Source organism: Neopelma chrysocephalum, unplaced genomic scaffold, assembly GCF_003984885.1.
Source record: "Neopelma chrysocephalum unplaced genomic scaffold, ASM398488v2 Primary Assembly neopelma1_22, whole genome shotgun sequence".
NCBI classification, from domain to species: domain Eukaryota; kingdom Metazoa; phylum Chordata; class Aves; order Passeriformes; family Pipridae; genus Neopelma; species Neopelma chrysocephalum.
Genome location: NW_020897689.1, coordinates 4,857,165 through 4,877,605, shown reverse-complemented (window position 1 = coordinate 4,877,605; position 20,441 = coordinate 4,857,165). Strand labels below are relative to the sequence as shown.

At 38.6% G+C, this 20,441-nt stretch overlaps 1 protein-coding gene across 2 annotated transcripts in view; it reads right to left on the bottom strand.

Annotated features, from left to right (window-relative positions):
• Nucleotides 1-11,373: 11,373 nt before the first annotated feature.
• Nucleotides 11,374-20,441, bottom strand: part of SNX16 (sorting nexin 16) — a 29,744-nt gene continuing 20,676 nt past the window's right edge. Inside the window, exons 6-8 of one of the 2 annotated variants that reach the window (XM_027686450.1) lie at nt 16,356-16,492; nt 13,131-13,247; nt 11,374-12,861 (exon numbers count right to left, since the gene is read on the bottom strand). In XM_027686450.1, coding sequence (XP_027542251.1) covers nt 12,756-12,861; nt 13,131-13,247; nt 16,356-16,492 — 360 coding nt within the window. In that variant the 3' untranslated portion in view covers nt 11,374-12,755. The remainder of the gene's footprint in view (nt 12,862-13,130; nt 13,248-16,355; nt 16,493-20,441) is intronic. The other variant, XM_027686542.1, reaches the window with a different exon arrangement.

Here is a 20,441-nt window from a genome sequence, read left to right as displayed (position 1 = left end):
AGGTTGGGTGTTTTATGGCTGATCTTACTAACAATGCTGTTACTGCCATATTACAAAACTAGTTTAAAAAACAGCAAACAAAAATTGCAATAGTTTCCAAAACCTCCAAGCATCAAATTTTTTTCAGCATCGGTCAGAGATTTGTTTTCTTATTAGTAAGAGTTTTTATTATTTTTTATTTATATTTTACCATATCTTCTGGTTTGTAAAACCTATGTGCCTCACTTATGCACAGATCTGGATTCATTGTTGAAATGAGAAAGTTGAGTAAGTCATCAGTGTCCTATACTAAAGGGTTATTTGATTCAGACTATTTGAATATTAGCTGTTTTCAGCTTTATACATGCCCTGACTTGCAAGTTCCTTTGAGCCCAAGAGCTAATAGCTGTTCTTTTGGGCATGAAGATTTAAACATCTGCCTGGAGCAACTTATAGTGTCCTAGATATTAAGAGGAGACTTTTCTGTAGATTTTCTGAAGTGGGATAGGTTATTTGTTTTGTTTTAACTTTGGCAAAAATATCCCATGTACTTCTCTAGGTCAGCTTGAATTGCATTTTGAACTATTTCCAACTTGGCTGTAGAACTACAGTGATTGAAGAAAATGAAATGTCCAAGTTCATACAGATCCCTGCCAAACAAAACTGATTTTCACTAACCCTGTCAAAAATCCAGAAGAGATTTCTGTCTATTTTTCCTCTACCTTGTCTTTCTAGGGTGAGTCTTTACTTTGTATGATAATACTTATCCTCAAAGGAATTAGTAACACATTTTTAATGATGTAATTTCAAAATAGTTCTAATTTCTGAGCATTCGGGTCTTTTCTCTTACTCAGTTTATGAATGGAAGTAATACCAGTGCACTGCATTTGAAATGCCTTTTTAACCCTGGTTAAAAGTTCTGGATTACTTGTAAAGCTGATGAGTTATTGCCCAAGTGATAGTTTTTTAGCCTAAGGAACAAATGCCACTCTTAAATGCCAAACTACCACATATATGAGAAATCACTGTTCAAATGCCAGCCAAAAATTAAATAGGCTGCTTTGTACTTAGAAAGTTTATTAAATAAGACTGAAGCTCTATGCTAATAGCCTGCTGTCAGTCACAATGAAATACTAAAACACTGGAGTTCCTAGGGGTGTAGGAAGCAGTCCTTGATCTAGATTTCTTATTTTCAAATGAATTTAAATTTTACTGATGATTGAACCACTTGGGGAATAGTGGGACACTTGGTTTCTGTAGATCTGTAGCAAAAGAAGACTGACCCCTTCTCCTGTGGACTTTAGCCTGTGATTTGTTGGGTGTTTAGCTTTGGCAGGCTACAATAATCTTCAATGCGGTGGATTTTGGGTTAAACATAAGGAAATGTGTGTTTCTGGACATGGCATACTCAGAACCTTTCAAGATGAGTTCCGTGGATGAAACCCAAAATGTATCAACCCTGTGGAGAGATTCAGTTTGTCAGGACTTTCATTATCTGAGGTGGAATTGCTTTTGGTTTGTATCCATATGAAAGGTGAATCAAGCCTTGCCACTTTACTTCGGATAAATTTCCTACTGGAAAAAATTAGGTGTGTGAATTCTGTCCTAAATTTTGGAGTACCAGGAAAATTGTCTGGTTTTTTGTGAGTAAAGAAAATCTGGAACTATTAAATTTTTGTTTTAAAAACAAAACAGAAAAAGAAGGAAAGAAAGAAAGAACTGCCGTAAATTTAAAAATACATTTTGAACTTTCAGCAGGAAACCAAACACTAACAAAATGTTACTGGTTTTAATGCTTGATTAAATTCAGGATGAGATGATCCTGAAAGCAGGATTATTTTACAAAATAACAAATATTCTGAGTTATTTCAAATCCATTTGCTAATTTTTCTGGCTTGAATCCTGTTTTTAAGGTGTGCAGTCTATGCAAGTCTCTGAATTGGGTACAGAATGTATTAGCATGCACTGGTTGCGTCACCGTGCAAGGCTGGCCATGTGCTTGTGGACACTTGTGGTATTGCTAAATACGAGGCTGTGCCAACATAGTCCCATGGTTACTTGGAAAAGCTGGCTTTTAGCATCTGTTCTTGGTCAAATTAGTAGCTTACCAATACTTGGCACTTATGTAGCACTTGGCATACTTGAAGCACTCTGCAACCTAACCAAAAGAGGTCTGTTAAGCCTCCAGTTTGAAACTAAAGTGACTTTCAGTCTGCTTTGGAAAATGTGGACCTGTTGTTTTTGTGTGATCATTTTCCCTGTGAATACTCTTCATGGGAGAGAAAAAGTCCTAGGGAAGGTCTTCTCCTTTACAAGCCAACATCTGACTGCTGATCTCCAACAATGTTTTGGCCAAATGTTGATCCTGGGAGGCTTCAGGTGTCTTCAGCTTATTGATCTCAGACCAGACACTTGAGGAACAACATTTATGAAAGGTGAAGAAATGAAATTGGTCATTTGCATGAGCTGCTCTGCAAGTCTGTGTGTAGAGGCTGGTTATTCTGTAGGACAGACTCATACCATACAGGCTAGGACATGTGTGGTTGGTAAAGCTATACTCAGAAACATTGTAGTGATGTACACAAAACAAAATTCACCAGGGACCACCAGAACTGAAGTGCTCGTTGCTATATTTCTTTGGGAGACTGATTTTCTTCAAAGGCAGAGGGGTTCTAGGGATTTAATTCAGCTGAGGGAGTGGCTCTTTCCTCTGTAAATTGAGATAACACTGGGACAAATGGCCCTTTATTATTTCGAACATATGTCTCACTTCATGTCAAGATGGTATTTGTTCAGTATGTAAGCAGTCGAGAGTGAATAGTGTCAACATGTTACTGTAAATGTATTCTCTATTAACTGGAACATATTTTACAAGAGGACTGTGGCAGCAGATGGTGTACAATAGCTGACTTCCTTTCTTGTTCCTTATTTATTTTGAAAATGTTTACTTCTCTTAACAGGCTTGGACATTTTTAACCTGGATAGCTTTAAAAAGGTGAAAATATATTAATAAAAAGTGAAAATAATTAATATATACATGTAGCAAATAAATAGTGTCATGTTTGTGTTACATGGTTGCATTAAATTTCTTTTCCTATCAGGCAAAAGTCTAAGTACCCTCCTTACACTGTCATTAGGATACAGTGCTCTTTAGAGGATATGAGAATATTCAGAAACATTTTTTTTTTATGTATTGATCTTTCATCAGAATTCAAGAATTCAAGAATTTTTCCAAGGTGACTTGGTTGATAAAAACAACCAACCAATAAAAAAACCCCACCCCAGTGTATGCTGTGGTGTTTGGGCTGCATTCATTCACACTTAACAGTTGTGTTGTGAGAGATCCTTTTATTTTAATGTGCCCAAAATACCTCCCTCTCCCCACCTCTGATCCAAACATCTTATCATTTTTCAGAAATACATGTGTTTCATTTTCCAGGCCTTAGTTGAAAGGAAGAATGACTTTTAAAGGAAGAATGTCTTTTAAACATGAAAAAAGAAAAAAATACAATAGGCAAATATGAAGTGACACAGAAAATACATTTTTTCATGCATCTCATTAGAATCTGGGACCCCTGGTGGCCTAGTGGTTAGCATGCGGGACTCTCACTGCTGCGACCCTGGTTCGATTCCTCTGTCCCCCGGGCAGATGGAGCCCGTTAGCCCTGTGAGGCCATCCATCTATGAGAAGGTCACTCTAAACAAACCTACGTCCTGAGGACCTCACTGCCATTGTCCAAGCTCGCTTGGCCCCGGCAGATGAACCTTAGGATTAAAGGGTGGGCTCAGTTCAGCGCAGGCTCTGTCTCACCTAAAAAAAATCCATTGCGCAGGCTGGAAAGGTAAAAGACCTTTCCCCAAATCTTCGTTCGCGAGGACTGGCCATTATCATTAGAATCTCCTTAAAGTGTGTGTGCAGTGTCTCTCATTTTATATACACGCATTTATATTTATACATATGCATAAAGTGCTGGAGCAGTGATTTGGGACCACTGTTCATTGTCTGGTGAAAGATTTCAATTGCTTGGGCAGCTTGTGTTTGACTCTAAATCCCTAAGGTGTCACCAAATGTCCAGTGACTGTTGCAGCATGTACACATGCTGGCTGTGTATATGGCTGTAGGGGGTGGAAGAACGGGTTGGGCGTGCATAGGGAATATTTGCAATGAGAAAATATCAGAGTTTTTCATGATGTAGAGCTTATATTATTTTAATGATGTCATTTTTTTTTAGAAACATAAGGAGGAAGCTTTAGTCTCAGAAATTATTTAACAGCAGGGATTAGCTTGAACATCTTAAGAAATTACAAATACTATAATCTCACGTAGCTGCCCTATTTTCTCACATCTGTCCCCATTGCAGAGACTGGCAAGACCCACTGTCATAGCACTGTTCAGTCAGGTGTATATTGTAGGGAAATGTAGCTGGTTGATGTGACTTTGATCACAGTTTGTTTATTGTTTTGTTATCAACATGTAATTACCTGGCCATTGCTGAACTATACACTTGGGATCAATATCTGCAGATAAAGCCAGAAGATATAGTTATGAAATGTTAATGTGTGACTAGAAATTCCTGAACAACCTTGTATAGTGAGGATGGCTGTGTCTGGCAGGGTCACACTGGCCCCTCTGCTGCCCTCCTCTCCTGCACACTACACATCCTTGCGTTTTTATGTTTTGTTTGTGTGTCTGCTTAGGTGACTTTCCCTCCCTGCAACTACAGTCTTCTGGTAATTCCCCAGTTGCTGTGTAATACAGTTGATTGTTGTCTTCCTCTTTCCCAAGATCAGCTTCAGGCAAAAGCCGGTCCAGAGAGGCTGGGTGAGGGACAAGCCCAAACCCTTTACACCCGTGCGCTGCCTCGCCAGCAGTTGCTACCCAGGCTGTTTTTAAGGCCAGCAGGGCAGTGTTGGTATCCCCTCAGCTAGCTTTTTCAAACAGCAGGCAGCTGGTTCTCCTAGGATTGAATGGCAAGGTGTGTTAAGTCGAGGATCTGTGGTTTGTGAGCTAAATTTAATAAAATAGGTGGGAGGCCACTTGGTCTGAGCTGGTGGTCTGTTTCCATGGAGGTAATGAGTGTTGATACCTCCCACTGCTCTGACATCAGCATTCACAGATTTACTGTCTTAAGGGGCAAGGAGTGTTTTGTGGGTTCAAGCAGGATTTACATGGACAACCACCCCATCTCCATCCTGAGTTTAGCACTCTTTCATCAAAAAATAAAACATGCACTTCAGGAGGACACTGAACTGTGAACAGGGATTTCTCAGTCAAGTCTCAGCCCTTGTGAGGGTTCAGAGCATGTCTGTTGTGTGGTAATGTCAGCACTACCTCGGGTTAGGTGGGAACAGGGGGTACATGCCTATAGGGATGTACTGCAGCTGCTGGTTTTGAGGCTGTTGAGGATATTGATGTTTAGAATTAATCACACCGATTTACCAAGAAGTGGGCTTATTTGGCATAGGAAGCTCAGTGTGAACTGACAGCTTCCTATGGCTGGGTTCACAGCTTCAGAAGTTCATAGCAGAATATGGCTAGCAGACACCACCTCACACTTTTCAGGTTAAAATCTTCAGCTCCCAATGCTTTGCAAGCTGTCAGCACAATGTATCACTTCAGTTTACTGAGCTAGGGAAAAAAAATCCTCCTGCGTGAACCAAGAAGTTCTGGAAAAGGTCTGTAACAGCACTAATCTGAGAACGGATCTTATCTGTGTTGCATCAGGCACTTGTGGGTGAACACAAAGGGGTTTATTTTATAAAGAATTTTATTTTATAAAGAAGACAATAGGAGAAAATAATGATGAGGGAAAGTGATAACTAGTTAAGACATTAATTTATGTAGCCTGAGAATCTGTCTAGAGCACATATTGTGTCTGAATAAACTGAAATCTGAGCCAACAGCTGCTTCACCAGAGCAGAACAGAGAAACCTCTTTGTTGAGAGATCTTGTGCTCTGACCTTTGGACGATCATGAGTCTTGTGCAACTCACGTCATTTGAAAAGTGAAAGATGCTGGTCTTTCCGTGGCTTTCTAGATTCAGAACTGAAACATGTCTCAGAGGATGCCAGCAGTGAACTGCAGCATGCTGACAGGAGAAATAGATAAAAGTTATTATTTGCACATGTTCTGTTTCTCAGGTTAACTCACAGCAAGGTTGAATTTAATTTTTAATTGTTAATGCTCTTTCATAACACATTACTTTGCACATTAATTTTCCAACATTCCCAATTTATTTTTTAATTGCCCATTTAGGTAGGGACAACAAAGTCAGATCTGACTGGTGTTCTCCGCAGTTATGTCCACAAGGAACTCACTCTTCTGGTCTGCTTTTGTACACCTAAGCAGGAGCAATGCCTCTATAGGCACATCAGCATCTTACTGAATGGCTGATTTTTTTCAAAAGATTACACAGAATGAGACCCTTTTCTCATATGCTTCTTCCAGTGCAAGTTATTATTCCCTTGCCCATATATTGCACATACACACAAAAAATAAACTTCTCAGAGCAAGACTTTCTCTAAATGTACAAAGTGGCTGCCATAATAGGGTAGAGCTCTTCCCCCTTGCCTCTGCTCATCTATGTAACAGGCATATTTATACTGCAAAACGAGGGGAAAAGGGAGACCCCCATCACATCACAAAAAATCCATCTCATAACCTGGTTATCAGAAATGCTAAGAATATCTAGAAAAGGGCCACAGGAAATTTGGGAGGAGAGATGCTGTAGGTTTGCCACATGTTACAAGTGCTTCCTAAGCTACCTCCTATCTATCTATCGAACATGCAAAGCAATAATGAGATCTTGAAAGGTCAGTGTGCAACTTTCTCCCAGTAGGCGCTTGTCAGATGAGCAATGCTTGACAAACCCACATTAACTGCCAAACAGCAAGCAGCATTTCATAGTCATTCTCAACATTTCCATAAAACAGCTGTGGTTTTGTCTAGATGAAAAGCATTAATCCACAGGGGGTTCAGAGAGCAGAGGCTTGTTTCTCCACTATATGAATGCAAACCTCCTAGTGTTTTCAGTTTGAACTCACTGAGGAAAGGGATATTATAAAATCTAGCAGCAGCTAGTAATGTATCAGCAATGATATTTAGACCTACTTGAAACCCAGCTGAGATATCCCAAGACAAAGTTGCTGTATTATACAGGCAACAGTCTCACCAGATCAGCAAATCATCTAATTTAAACCTGCTGACAAGCTTACGGGATCAGCAGCAACGCTAGGACTGTACCAACTGATTGTGCTATTGGAGTGAATCATGTAATTGCTTTCTTCCTCAGTTTCCTTATTTGCAGAGCAGAAGGAAATACAATACCTATCTCTCAGATACAAAATGGGGACAAACTCTGTATTTGGAGGGCATGCTCGTGATCCTCAAGTCAAAGAAGTGCTGAGTATGAATCAGCAAGCCTTTAAGGTCTCCATGAAGAGCTTAAAAGGCATAAAAAGGGGAAGGTCTCAATGAAGATTGTGTTGAAAACCAGGAAAACAGGTTGGAGTACTGCTTCTGAAGGTTTAGCAAAGTGTTAAGGTGCAGAACCTGCCAACTTCCCTTAAGACAGATGAGACTCAGCCAGAGCTGGGAGTTGACCCCAGAATCCCATTTATTACACCAATGCTTTAGTCACATGAGCCTCAGCACCCACTGGCAGGAAGACCCAGACTGAGGGTTTCTGCACTGTGGGGGTGGATCTCTTCTCTGATGTCCCTGTCTCCCAAAGCTGAAGGGTTCAGCTCCGACTAGCAGGGACAGCACTTTTGAGGACTGAAATTATTATTCAAGTTCAGCATTCCCACTTCCAAGCCTCCTCCTCCAGAGCCATGCTGCCCTGCTTGCAGTTTGGGATCTTTACAAGCAATACCAGAATTCCAGCCTGGGCTGGATGCTCTGATATCCGTTATAAGACAGAAAAAGCACAAATCACACAAACAGGGAGGGACAGGAAGACTGTAAGGATCTGAGTTATACACAAGACAAATGCATTACAGGCTACTTTTCTCCCTTTTGGTTAGAGGTTAAAGGTATAGAAAGAGAAGATTTCCTAGTTGAGTTAGAACATCACTAGATCTCCTGAATTGCAATTTCAGTGTCAGGCACTGTTCTGTTGCAGAAAGACTTCATGTTAAAAATTTTAATTCTCTGTCACATCAGGCTTTCTGATTTATCCAGCTGAAGAGAATGACATTTGAGGACTCAGTCATTTACAAAGCTCCTTCAGCTGTCCTGTTACTTCTACATGATAGTGAAAAACACTTTCTCGGAAACATCCCGCCCATGCACATCCTGCATTCTGGGCAGCCCAAGTGTAACTCTGCCTGACCCTTGTTAAACAGGATCCTTCAACACCAGTATCACTTTATTTTCATGATGCTGGTTAAAACTGCAGTCCAGGGCTTTAAAATGTGCCCACCAGAAGAGAAAGGATGCTTTGTATGTGACATGGGGTCATGCTAGACATGTCTCATGACAGCCTTTTCCTGACTCTGGAACTACCACCAGAGTGGTTCAGAATTCATCAACTCAAGGAGAAATTTCAAGAACAACATTTTGTACTCCAGCTTAAAGCTCAAGCTATCCAACTGGAGAATGATATGTAACAGCAGGATATATATGGCCAACAGTCACTAGTACTCTGAGATGACATAAATTTGTATCTATTACAAGATAAGAATACATTATTCTTTTAGAGTTTAGTGTGAAGGAATGCATTTTTCCTACCTCTCCACTCCTCCAAATCTGTGCAGTTGCATCAGAAACAAAAGGTAAGTCAAACTTTGGAAGGAGATCAAAAACACTGAACAAAAGCCCTCAGCTCAGTGTTTTTCCTGCAATGCAAAACCTGAGAAGGACCAAATACAAAAGGTTGCCCTTTGAAACAAGACTGGGATAAAGGTTAGTGCAGCAAGGGGTGGCAAAGAAACACTAGTGCTATGGGAGAACAAACCTTATAAAGAGGTTCCTGAATGGGTTATGATAACATAGAACCTACACCACTCACAACACAGAAACCAACATGTAGTGGAAATGCGATTCTGGTCAGCAAATGAGTGAATGAATTTTCACTTTCAAAGGGGAAATATGCTCAAGTGTAAACTATGGACAAGAAAATCCCCTTTCTCCTCTGCCTTTTCCATTCTCTTTCATCTTTCCTCTGGAGGTTAAGATCCTATGCAGAACAACAACTGCATTGGTCAGTACATTGACTGCTCAGCCAGAGTACAAACTGTTTAAAAGAGACATCTTTTGGAGGTGGCTGCATTATCAGTTCTCCAGATTCGAATAAACATGGATATGAGCATACAGTTCAGTTACCCTAGCATCCCTTAAAGCACGTCCTGTATTTTATAGGAAAATACCTAGTTTTGAATGCTGGACCTGTATAGTAAACTGAATGTTCTGATCTCTGGCACAAAGACTTTACTGAAATATAGAAAGGAATGATAGGAAGAAAGACTCCTAAGACCTGGTGTTCCATAAATGGAGTGTTTCCTACAGGATTCTTCCCTTCTTTGGTTATCTGTGGCCTTGGAGTATTTATTTATCTGACATTTCTTGAAAAAACTGATTGCGGCAGCAACTTCAGAGCATAACTCCTCCAAATTCCTCCCCCAGTGTGTAATAGAACCTGCTATAACAGGAAAAAAACCTCTACAAACAAAATCACATAAGATTTCCTATAGAAAGTTCTACTAGAAATGAAGGATTTTTTTCTGGCAGGACAATTGCTGCTGCTCCATAGCTACATTTCAACAAAGGAATAGGAACCACTGAGAGAAAAAAAATCAAATTATGTAGTGCTCTAACAAGATGCAGAGAGTAAAACCAGTTTGGGACAGATATACCTAGAACAGGAGCTTTCCCTGTCCTTTTTCTCTGCAACTCTAACACCCCAACCCCCTCCCCCAACACAGTTAACACACAGAGGTGAGCAAACAGCCCACTGGGAAGTGCACCATGTAGGCTGCCCTCTCCTACCACTGGCTGGTGCAGTTTCATTCCCTTCCTCAACCTGGTTCAATGGCACTGTTGTACTCACAGTAACTAAGGGTCGTCACAGTGGGAAAAGTATGGAGTGGGAGTTTTATAAGGACTCATTCTTGATTCAATACTAGTCAGCATCTTAACTGATTTAGGAGTATACAAATCAAAAGCAGGGAAGGGGTGTGGGCAGATTGCAAAGGCTTTGGAGGATAAAAAAGTCCTTCAGGATTATTAAAAGATGTATTATTAAAGAAAATCAACCCCCCTGGAATATTAACTTGGGTACAATGTATTAAAATCTAAAACTAAGGGGAAAAAAACCCCATTGTAAATCTGTGGCTGAACTATTAAGGCAATCACCTACAACAGAAAAGAACAAAGTTACTAGTTGCAAATCTTGTATTAGTTCACTCTGCTACAATTCCAATGTTCCTCTGCACAACCTACAGAACACAGAATTCTACTGTCAAATTCTTATAAATGAAATAGTTGAAACTTGGCTTCTTCCGTACTAAAATTGCAGCAGTGAGTAAAAAGAGAAGGAAATGGGTGGGAAATAGTGCCAGAATAGAAGCAAGCGCACAAAAAAAAAAATTCAGTATGGGACAGACTTGGAATCCACCTTGATCAAGATGTTCAAGGCCACCTTAACAGGCACCTCAAATTCTCCATGTCCCTTAGGGAGGTAACCATTCATTAAACAGTAATATAGGTGAAGTGATACCACATGGCTACTGAACAAGTTCACATTTTCCAACTCTGTTTAACTAAAAATCAAGGTCCCCTGAACAAAAATGTCTATTTATGTGATACTGAATATTTTGGGTTAGCAAAATATCTTACAAACTTCGAAGTTTCCATTCCTTTGCTCTCTCATGACTAAACTGTAAATTATATTGATGCTTTCTTTAGCATCTAGATTTGCAGATGTACCTGCTGTACTTCAGAAATCCTTAGCATGTATGGCCCAAGTAGCTTTTCAAGATTTTAAAAACACTTATAGTTGTAAACCTAACACTGTTTTAATAGGTAAGGTTCACTCTTTTCAAATATGTGATATCTGACACAAGATTTCATGTATTTTTAATAATGTTTCAAAACTTTATTGAGTTCACTCAACATCTAGGAAGATTCATGTGGAATGTAAAAAAAAAAGATTAGTTCCTTTTTTATTTTAACCTCCAACAGAAGTATAGTAAATTTCCTGGTGTCTATTACAGCATTCTCATTCATTTTCATGCAGACAATTTTTGGTACAAAAAGGACTCAGACCAAAAGCTGAGTAACTTTATGAAATCACTGAGGTAAGAAACATCTCTTTCTAACAGTGTTTTATCCTTCTGCTAGACAAGGCATTAAATGTTTTGGTCTTTTCTACAATGGAAAAAAGAAGACAGGTGTTTTGTCCATAGTTTTATTTCACCAGGAAGGTTGATACAGTTCTGCATAAAGGTCATTGTATGCACAGTCTGAAGTACAAAGCTCCCTTTGAAAACTCCAGCACAAAGACACTGCATATTGACAACATTAAACAACAATGTGGGTGGTATAGGGAAAAAAAATTAAAACAAACCAGCATTCTTCCTATTGGAAAAGCAGAATAAAACAAGGCACTTTCAGTAAATAAGCGAACAGAAACAAGCTGTATCAAAGACTCCACAGAACTGACCGAGAGCACTGTAACAAAATTCTGCAGTAATGAACAAGTAAAATACAAAAAGGCACTACATAATCCTCTCCCTGCAACTCCTTTCTCAACCAATTAGCCAACTGAACTTGGCACAATGGAGTCTTAATTATAAAGTGCATCTCCTGTCTTAATACATTTTGAAAAATAGGCTATACAACATAGGTACCAACATCCCCATGTGTAAAATATGTTGAAACAGAAATACATTGCAACTAGATTCAATCTAGTTATGAACTGTGCAGGAAAAAAATATGGCTTCTTTACAAGTCTTTCAATAACCTCCATATAATCTTGAATATTTTTAAACAAACATAAATGCATAAGCAATGTGGTAAGAGGTAGTGTTCTGAGTAAAAGGCAAACTTACCGATTTTATTGTTACATGGGTATATAGCAAAGGTATCCCAGATTTTCAAACCAGCATTACTGAACAAAAAGTATTACAGCATGCTATTTTGGGATGAAAATACACAGTGTTTTGGGGGTCTCATATTAATTCCTTCAGCAAAAATGACCAGTTTTAAAATGTCCAACTATAATCCCATTTCATAAGTACTCCTCTCTTGGTACTGGAAGTTTTCCTACTGCATTGCATTAAAATTTCCAGGGAAACATTCTTCAACTTCAGAATTTAAAACCAACACATTCTCATACATAGATGAGTCTGTTTTTACTTCAACAAGCATTAATTTATAGCTATAAGAATATGAAAACACAAATACCAAACAGATGAACACATCAAACGTGTCACAACAGTGGCAACATATGACATGGGAGTTAGATGTGTTCAGTGATTTAGTGTGGAACTTGTCATTCCGCTAGGAAAGTGAGCCAAATTGTGTATGTACACTATCTAAACTTCACCTGATTTTAGCCCTTATTAGACTTCAATATATTAAATATAGAAAGGCTAGATAAAAACTGAAATCAAAGCAGCACTGGGTATATTTCTTACATTAATAATTTGTAAGGATTTATGTAAACATTCAGTTGTGCATTCTTGCTTTTTGCTGTAAATTCTTCACAGCTACTCTATGCTCCTACCCACAGATACATCCCAAACATGAACCTGTAACAGCAGCTGCTGCTCATCTATTCTTCATCTGGAGTATATGCTACTTCAGCAACCTCAATCTCTGGGACAGGATTTCCAGCCAAAGAGCCACTCCAGCATGGCTCATGGTTCTCTTTGTCTGAGCTGCAATGACAGATCAATAAGCTTTGTCAAATGGGAACTAGTATGATTCTCCGTAGTCATTTTATGCAGACAATCCACAAAACATTTACAACGCTTTTTCAATTTATCATATTCCAGATCTAAAATTATCTATCTTGAGGGCCTTTATGCAGCAGAGGTGTGCAATAAAATGCTGAATTCCTCAGCTGTGCAGAATTTATGCAAGACCAAACATTTTTAAAAATGTACTTTAAGAATAACTAAAATATAAGTAAAATAATAGTATTTACCAGCTGTCCTCACCCAGGGTACCCTGGTCTGCTTCTACTGCAGAAGACTCCACCTCACCACTGCACTCACTTTCTTCTCCTGACATTTGACGAGTCATTTTTCCTAAAGATAAATCCCTACAACAGATAAGAACAGAGTACCACCAATCCATAGAACAAACATTCATCACTGAAGAACTGTTTGTTTCATTTTAACCTTTGAAGTCTCTGGGAACCTCTAAATCTCACTCCTACATGCTCCATTTCTTTTATTAGTTCAAATAGGCAGGGTCTGCACTGGGTAGCTATTTAAACAGTTTATTTGCTCCAGCTGCTTATTCCTGAACTAAACTCAGTCCTCTGAATCTCTGGGCTACCAAGACAATTAGAGGGATGGAGCACCTCTCCTATGAGAAAAGGCTGAGAGAATTGGAATTGTTCAGCCTAGAAAAGGCTTCAGGGTGACCTAATTGCAGCCTTTCAGTATCTGAAGGGAGCCTACAAGATGAAGAGAGACTATTTACAAAAGCATGTAGTGACAGTACAAGGGGGAATGGTTTAAACTGAAAGAGAGTAGGTTTAGATTAGATATTAGGAAGACATTCTTTACTGTGAGGGTGGTGAGGCACTGGAACAGGTTGCCCAGAGAAGTGGTGGATGCCCATTCCTGGCAATGTTCAAGGCCAGGTTGGATGGGGCTCTGAGCAACCTGGTCTAGTGAAAGGTGTCCCTGTCCATGGCTGGGGAGTTAGAACAAGATGATCTTTAAGGTCCTTTCCAACCCAAGCCATTCTATGATTCTCTGGTTGCATCACAATTTCGTAGCTTTACAAAATTCAAGTCCCAGAGGAGTGTGTATGACTTTAGGTAAAAAATTACAAGCAGAAGATCTAAGCCACACACATCTTGCTTAAATGTCAGAAGGGGGTTATAACCAAAATGTACTCAGAAGGAAGACAGGCATGATGATAAAAAGATTTCTTCAATAGTTTTCCGAATTTCTCACTGTAACTTTACAAAGTCAGATATTACGTTTCAGAACAATATGTTTTCCCATTAATGATAAAAAGACGGGTAATAATTTTTCTTAACGGCAACACAAGATAACAGTCTGACTAGCCTGTATATAAATGGGAATAAAGTCACGTAAATTGACCAAGGAAATCCTTTCTTCCAAAGCATTGCTCTGTGTGGAAAACATATATCAATTTAGAACTGAAAGCTGTGACTTGAATTGGAAATAAAAGCTTGTGACCCATTTTGTGTTGAGAGTGATACTACTATATGTCATCCCCTTTTTAAATTACTCTACCTACTGTTTCTATTGTTTTATTTTAATGCGTGCATTTTAAGTAATACCTCAGCATTATTCTTCAACATTATTATTGGCTAAAGCCAGCAATATATAAAGGCCTACAAGTCTCATGTCTTGTCAGCTGTCGTCCCCTTCTACCTCACGCACATTTTAGGTACTTGGCCTTTAGAGTGTGTAGGCATAAGATGCTTTATTCTTGCTGGGCCATCAGATGGAAATTCCACTTCAACAAGGCCAAAGACAGACACATTTCACAGAATCACAGAATATTCTGAGTTGGAAGGGACCCACAAGGATCACTGAGTCTAAGTCTTAAATTAATGGCCCATATAAGGATCGAGCCCACAACCTTGGCATTATTAGCACCATGGTCCAACCAACTGAGCTGATCTCAGGGTCTTATTTCTTTTGGGTTCATTTCTCCATCAGACAGATAAGCTGAAGTTCTTTAACAAGATTGTGAGTTTTCTTGATAATTTTTAGAACTATAGATCACAGAAGTTATTTTCCATCAAGACTTCAGACACTACTTGGTTGATTTTCAATAACTTTATATGTCTGGGAAACTGGCAGGGTGTTTGTGTATTTAAAAAACATAATCTATCTATCTATCTTCAGGGAAAGCACTAAAAAATAAAATCCCTTTTTGCTATTCATGCCTTCTTATCTTTAGCCATACAGAATTTCTTATCATTATGTTTTAGCCAAATGCAAGTTATTTAATTTTTATTGACTATTTCTCTATTTAAGCCAGTAGCACATCATATCTCTCTCGTCAAACAGGAAAAGCATCTTTCAAATGTAATTACTTGCCTTCAGGAACAAGTGACAAACTGATTATGGTATTCTGATTAGAGTTTTCAGTAAGCCACAATTCCACTTAAATCTTTTCCCATTATAGTTCACTTGAAACTTACAAGATGTGATTTGTCAGTCAATCTGGATATGCCAGACTCAACAACCCAGGCAGTAGTAAAATAAAATTTATTTTGAAAATAATTTTTTTTCCAGTTCTGTCAGTGTCTCTGGTCATACACACAACACCCAGGGGATGTTTTTTCACCCGATCTCATTATTAGGAAGAAATTCTCTACTTTTAGGAAGAAATTATTTCCTCTGAGGGTAGTAAGGCACTAACTGAAAAAGGTTACCCAGAGCAGCTGTGGATGCTCCATCCCTGAAAGCATTCAAGGCCAGGTTGGATGGGGCTCTCAGCACCTTGGCCTAGTGGGTGGCATCTCTGCCCATGGCAGAGGGGTTAGAAGTAGATGATCTTTAAGGTACTTTTCAACCCAAATCATTCTGTGATTCTACAAAATTCTCATGGGACCATGGGAATTTACTCTTTTGCTAAAAAAATGCTGCAATGACTGACTCAGCAGCTCTAATGGGACACAGAATAGCACATCAACTCCCCTGCAACTGCTACAAAATTTAGCAGACAGGCATCATAAGACTCCACCATTTTTATCTTGGGTTTAAATGGACAATCTCCAGTGTTATTTAAGTATCTTCAGCATCATTTCTGGCAATTCAGAACAAAGATAAAGACATTATTAGAGACATATAATTGCCTGACCACTATGTTCTGTCAAAGCTTTGAGTACAGGCAGATTTTTATAACTCAAAGCAATATTTCCCCTTCTCTCATCTTTAGCAGGGCATTTCATGTTTCCAACAGTTCAAAAGCAAACTTAAAGGATTAGGAAACAATCAAAGTTACTTTAGAGGGAAAAGATGGGACAAGTTTCTCAGTGATTTGTACTAAATAACTTTTAGCCAGCATATGAGAAAGAGCTTATTGAAAATATTGCTTTGTGTGGTTATGTAGGGAAAATGTTTTCCAAGAATGTATCTAAAGCTGGTACTTGTGACTAGATAAAGTATTTTTACGGAGATAAACTCCTAAACCCCATAAAATTTCTACATACCTAATTCTTCTTTCAACAGCATCTATATGAAGTTGCTTTTCACTCAGCAATTTCTTCAGAGATTCAACTTCCCTTTGTTTTTCAAGCAGTTCTTTTTGTAGGCGGTAATTTGTTTCCTCTAGAGTTTCACAGAAAGCCTAAAAGACAAATTTAAGAGCATCTTCAATTTAACTTCAGTGTACTGCCTTTATTGATTTTTCTTTTAGAAATACCAACCTGTAATAGAATTGTAGCTGCTTTTCTTCAGGCTGATTACATAAAAAGCTATGTAAATTTTTAAAAAAGTTCTGTCCTTAATAAAATAATGCTGCTTTGTTTTGAATAGTGAATTTATTAGTTGCAATGCAAATACTTTATCACATCATTTGTTTGTCTCACAAAACTCTAAAGAGAAACTTTAGAAAAGTAGTGCCTGATTTTGAACCCTCTTGCCTACACAGAACATAAGCTGAACTCCTTGCTCCCTTTTCTCCTCATAAAGCTTTGCTTCCACATGACTTGGAAATCAATTTAAAACTATCTAATTATTTCCACAATGCAAAGAATATTTGGATTGAGTACATATTCGTTACCCAAGATAAAGATAAAGCTGTACAGTTCTGTACCAAACACCTGTTACAACTATGGAACCATGACAGTCAGAAGACCAATACAAAAACATTTTGAACAAGTTTAATGGAATGCTGTGAACACCAACTACTCAGCCATGACAAGTATGCCATGCTCCTCTGATGAGCATGACATGTATTTATAGTACACTCTGATGGATTTGACAATGAGCAATCTCAAAACTTAATGTGATGAGCCAGTGTCTCATGCAACATCCACTGAATGCAGGAAGTGACAGAAGCCTTGGCACAGAGCCTGCTCATCTATTACTGGAAAGCACAAGTCTCGCAGCAGTACCATGCAATTCTAATTTAATAATTTACATCTTCTCAATAAGTAAGAATCCCATGTGGGCTTTCTTGGGTTAATGTTACCAGCAACTAACCACTAGTTCAGAGTCCGACAACTGTAAACGTTTTATACGAGCTCAGTAAAGAACAATGCTGTTAAGACACTGTTTCCCTAAAGTTTTAAAACAGGCTACAAATATCAAGAAGATACTATCCTTGGCTTTAATTGAAGCAGATTCATCACCCTTAAAATTTTAAGTTTTCCTGTAATTATACAATTCAAACAAATGCAGAATTTTTCAATCCAATAACCATATTTTTTCATTGAATTTTAATTTATTTTATTGACTCAGATAAGAAATTTATCTTTTTTGACAGACACTGAAGACCAGTCATCAGTTAAAGCATAGTTTTATTCATGTCTACTAGAGCCAAGAACATGTGGCATGCAATTCACTCTTCACACAGCATTTGTAGTGATTGCTTCAGCTATCACTCCAGTTAAGCAGTCATCCTGTTTCATCCAAGCCAATCAAGTAAATTTTACTGTATTTTATAAAAATATTTGGTGTTGCTGGCCCCTAGCTCAAAACTGGGCATTATTTAGGAATGAAGTTATATTATTTCTACTTTCATATTTACGTGCATAGAAATTTCCCTATTCACAAAATAGCTAAAAATACTGCATAAGTGTTGTAGACTGTTTCATTGCTCTGTATGAGAACTGACAAAGCCTTTTGGAAAAACTCATCTCTACTGCAATCTGGATATCAGCTGCCCAAGGAAGGGAAGTCACTGTTATCAATGAGTAAGAAAACATTAACATATTCTGAAGGAGGCTGTAATAGCAGAAAGGTGAACTAAAGCTGAGAAAGAGAATGGTGTGTAATGAGATATCTTGCTCTTTTAATAGCTGGAAACCTGGAGTCTGGGACAGTTCTAACACCCAGGTTGGACCAATTTTCCCTGTAGCTCTGAAAGGGCAACGGAACTAAGCCAACTGGAAGACAGCTTTGCTTCCTTCTTCAGTGGATCATGAAACACAGATGGCTGGGAAAGGATCTGTGCAAACAGCTACCAAGGATATGACCAAAAAGATTGCTTTAGTGAATATTTTGTCTACTTTTCTGTGATTAAATTTCTGTAAGGTCTAGTTAGCTTCTAATGGAAGATGTACCTGTATCCCTCCCCCTAAAAACATAAATATGTTTTGGCAAGTCCTTATGGAACTGGATTAATAGAACAGACATAAACCAAATAGAAGATATCCATATTTCCATTATCAGGAAAACAGTAACAGAAGATTTTTTTCCTGGCAATGCTTTGTATGAAAATAGTAAGGCAAAACAGACATAATTTTTGAGCTACCTTTAAAAATGAACTCCAAGAATAAGTATGTGAACCTTAGTGCTTTTCCTGTAGTTAGGCAGTTCAGGAAAAGCAAAGCAACCTGCAAGGGATGGATATAAAATACTTTTGGTATTTGGTAGGAGTTCAGGCTCCTAACAGCCACAAGCCAAAAGCATGACCATGACCATGGATTTTAGGTTGAACAGACTTCAATCTCTTCAGAAACCGGCTTGGAAGAAAGCATCCATGGGAAACTACCTTGGAGAGAAGAACAGTCCAGGAGAGCTGGTTGATATTTAAGGATCACCACCTTCTGGGTCAGTAGGTAGAGCTCAACAAGTATGAAATCAAGCAAAGGTTGCAGGAGGCCTGTATGGATGAGCAAGGAACTCCTAACTGAACTGACACATAAAAAGCAAGTGTACTAGGGGTGGAAGCATGGAGAGGTGACCCAGGAAGAATATAAGGCTGCTGTCTGATCTTACAGTGAAGGACAACCTGGGCTGAATCTAGCAAAGAAAACAAGAAAGGATTCAACATAACAAAAGGAAGACTAGGGAAACCATGGACCTGTTGTCTTGACTGGCAAAGACCAACCTTCAGTAATTCCAGACCTCTGCAGCCAGAGTAGAAGACAAGGAAGGGCATGACAAATTTACCCTCAGTGGAGAAGGACCAGGTCAGGGAGCACTTAAACAGCTTGTACATGCATGTAAGTCCATGGGGCCTGACAGATGCACCTGTGGGTGCTAAGGGAGCTGGCCTGTTGTCCACCAGAACCCCAGGTCTCATGATTCAAATATCATAATAAAAGATAATTAATGGACTTGAGCATCTTTCATGTGATAAAAGGAAGAGAAAGCTGAGAGACTTTAGTCTAGAGAAGAGAAGGCTTGGAGTGATCTTATCCATGGGTATAAATACCTGATGAGAGGGACTGAAGAAGAGGGAGACAGATACTTTTCAGTGGTGCTCACTGACAGGAAAAGAGACAATGAGCAGAAATTAAACCCCAAGAAATTCAATATGAACACCTGAAAACACTTTTTTACTGTGATGGTGATCCAAAACTGGAACAGGTTGCACAGAGAGGTTGTGAAGTCTCCTCTGTAGAATACTGAAAACCTGACTGGACATGGTCCTGGGCAACCTGCAGTAGCTGACCTTACTTGAGCAGGAGGGTTGGACTAGACAATCTCAAGAGGTCACTTCCAACCTCAATCACTCCGTAATAAGGTGGAGTGTACCTTGGAGAGCAGAATTTTAAGAGTTGTCTCTAACAACTTAACAGAATACAGCTTTATTTTAATGGTTTAATTAAATTTCTGTGGTGGGAAAATAACACTGAGACTTCACCACAGTAGGCATTATCGAAATTTCAGTGAAGGTGGCACTTAGATTTTTCAATTATGTGAACAAGTGATTATGGTAATTTTTAAAAATTTTCATCAGCTTAAATAGCAACAAACAGAAATCAAATACGAGCTTGTAAAAAAAAACCATGCACATAGTAATCTAGCAAGAGCCAAGGCACTCCTACTTACATGCAAAACAAACTGGTAAATATAAATTCAGTTGAAAGAGCATCAGTTAACATTCACAATTTCTACAAGACCAACAATGTATGTACAATTCTAAAACACAGTTATTCTATAAAGCAAGAAAACTAACATCATCTATTCTAAGCAGACTCAATACAGCTCTGCATGCCAATGAAATTTACTTCTAATAGAATAGGCAGCAGCACACAGTATTATTTGTTCAGCGTGTTCATATGCATGTTGCAAGGTTGCTGTTTTACTACACTACTTGTCACTAATTAATTTTCTGCAAGAAC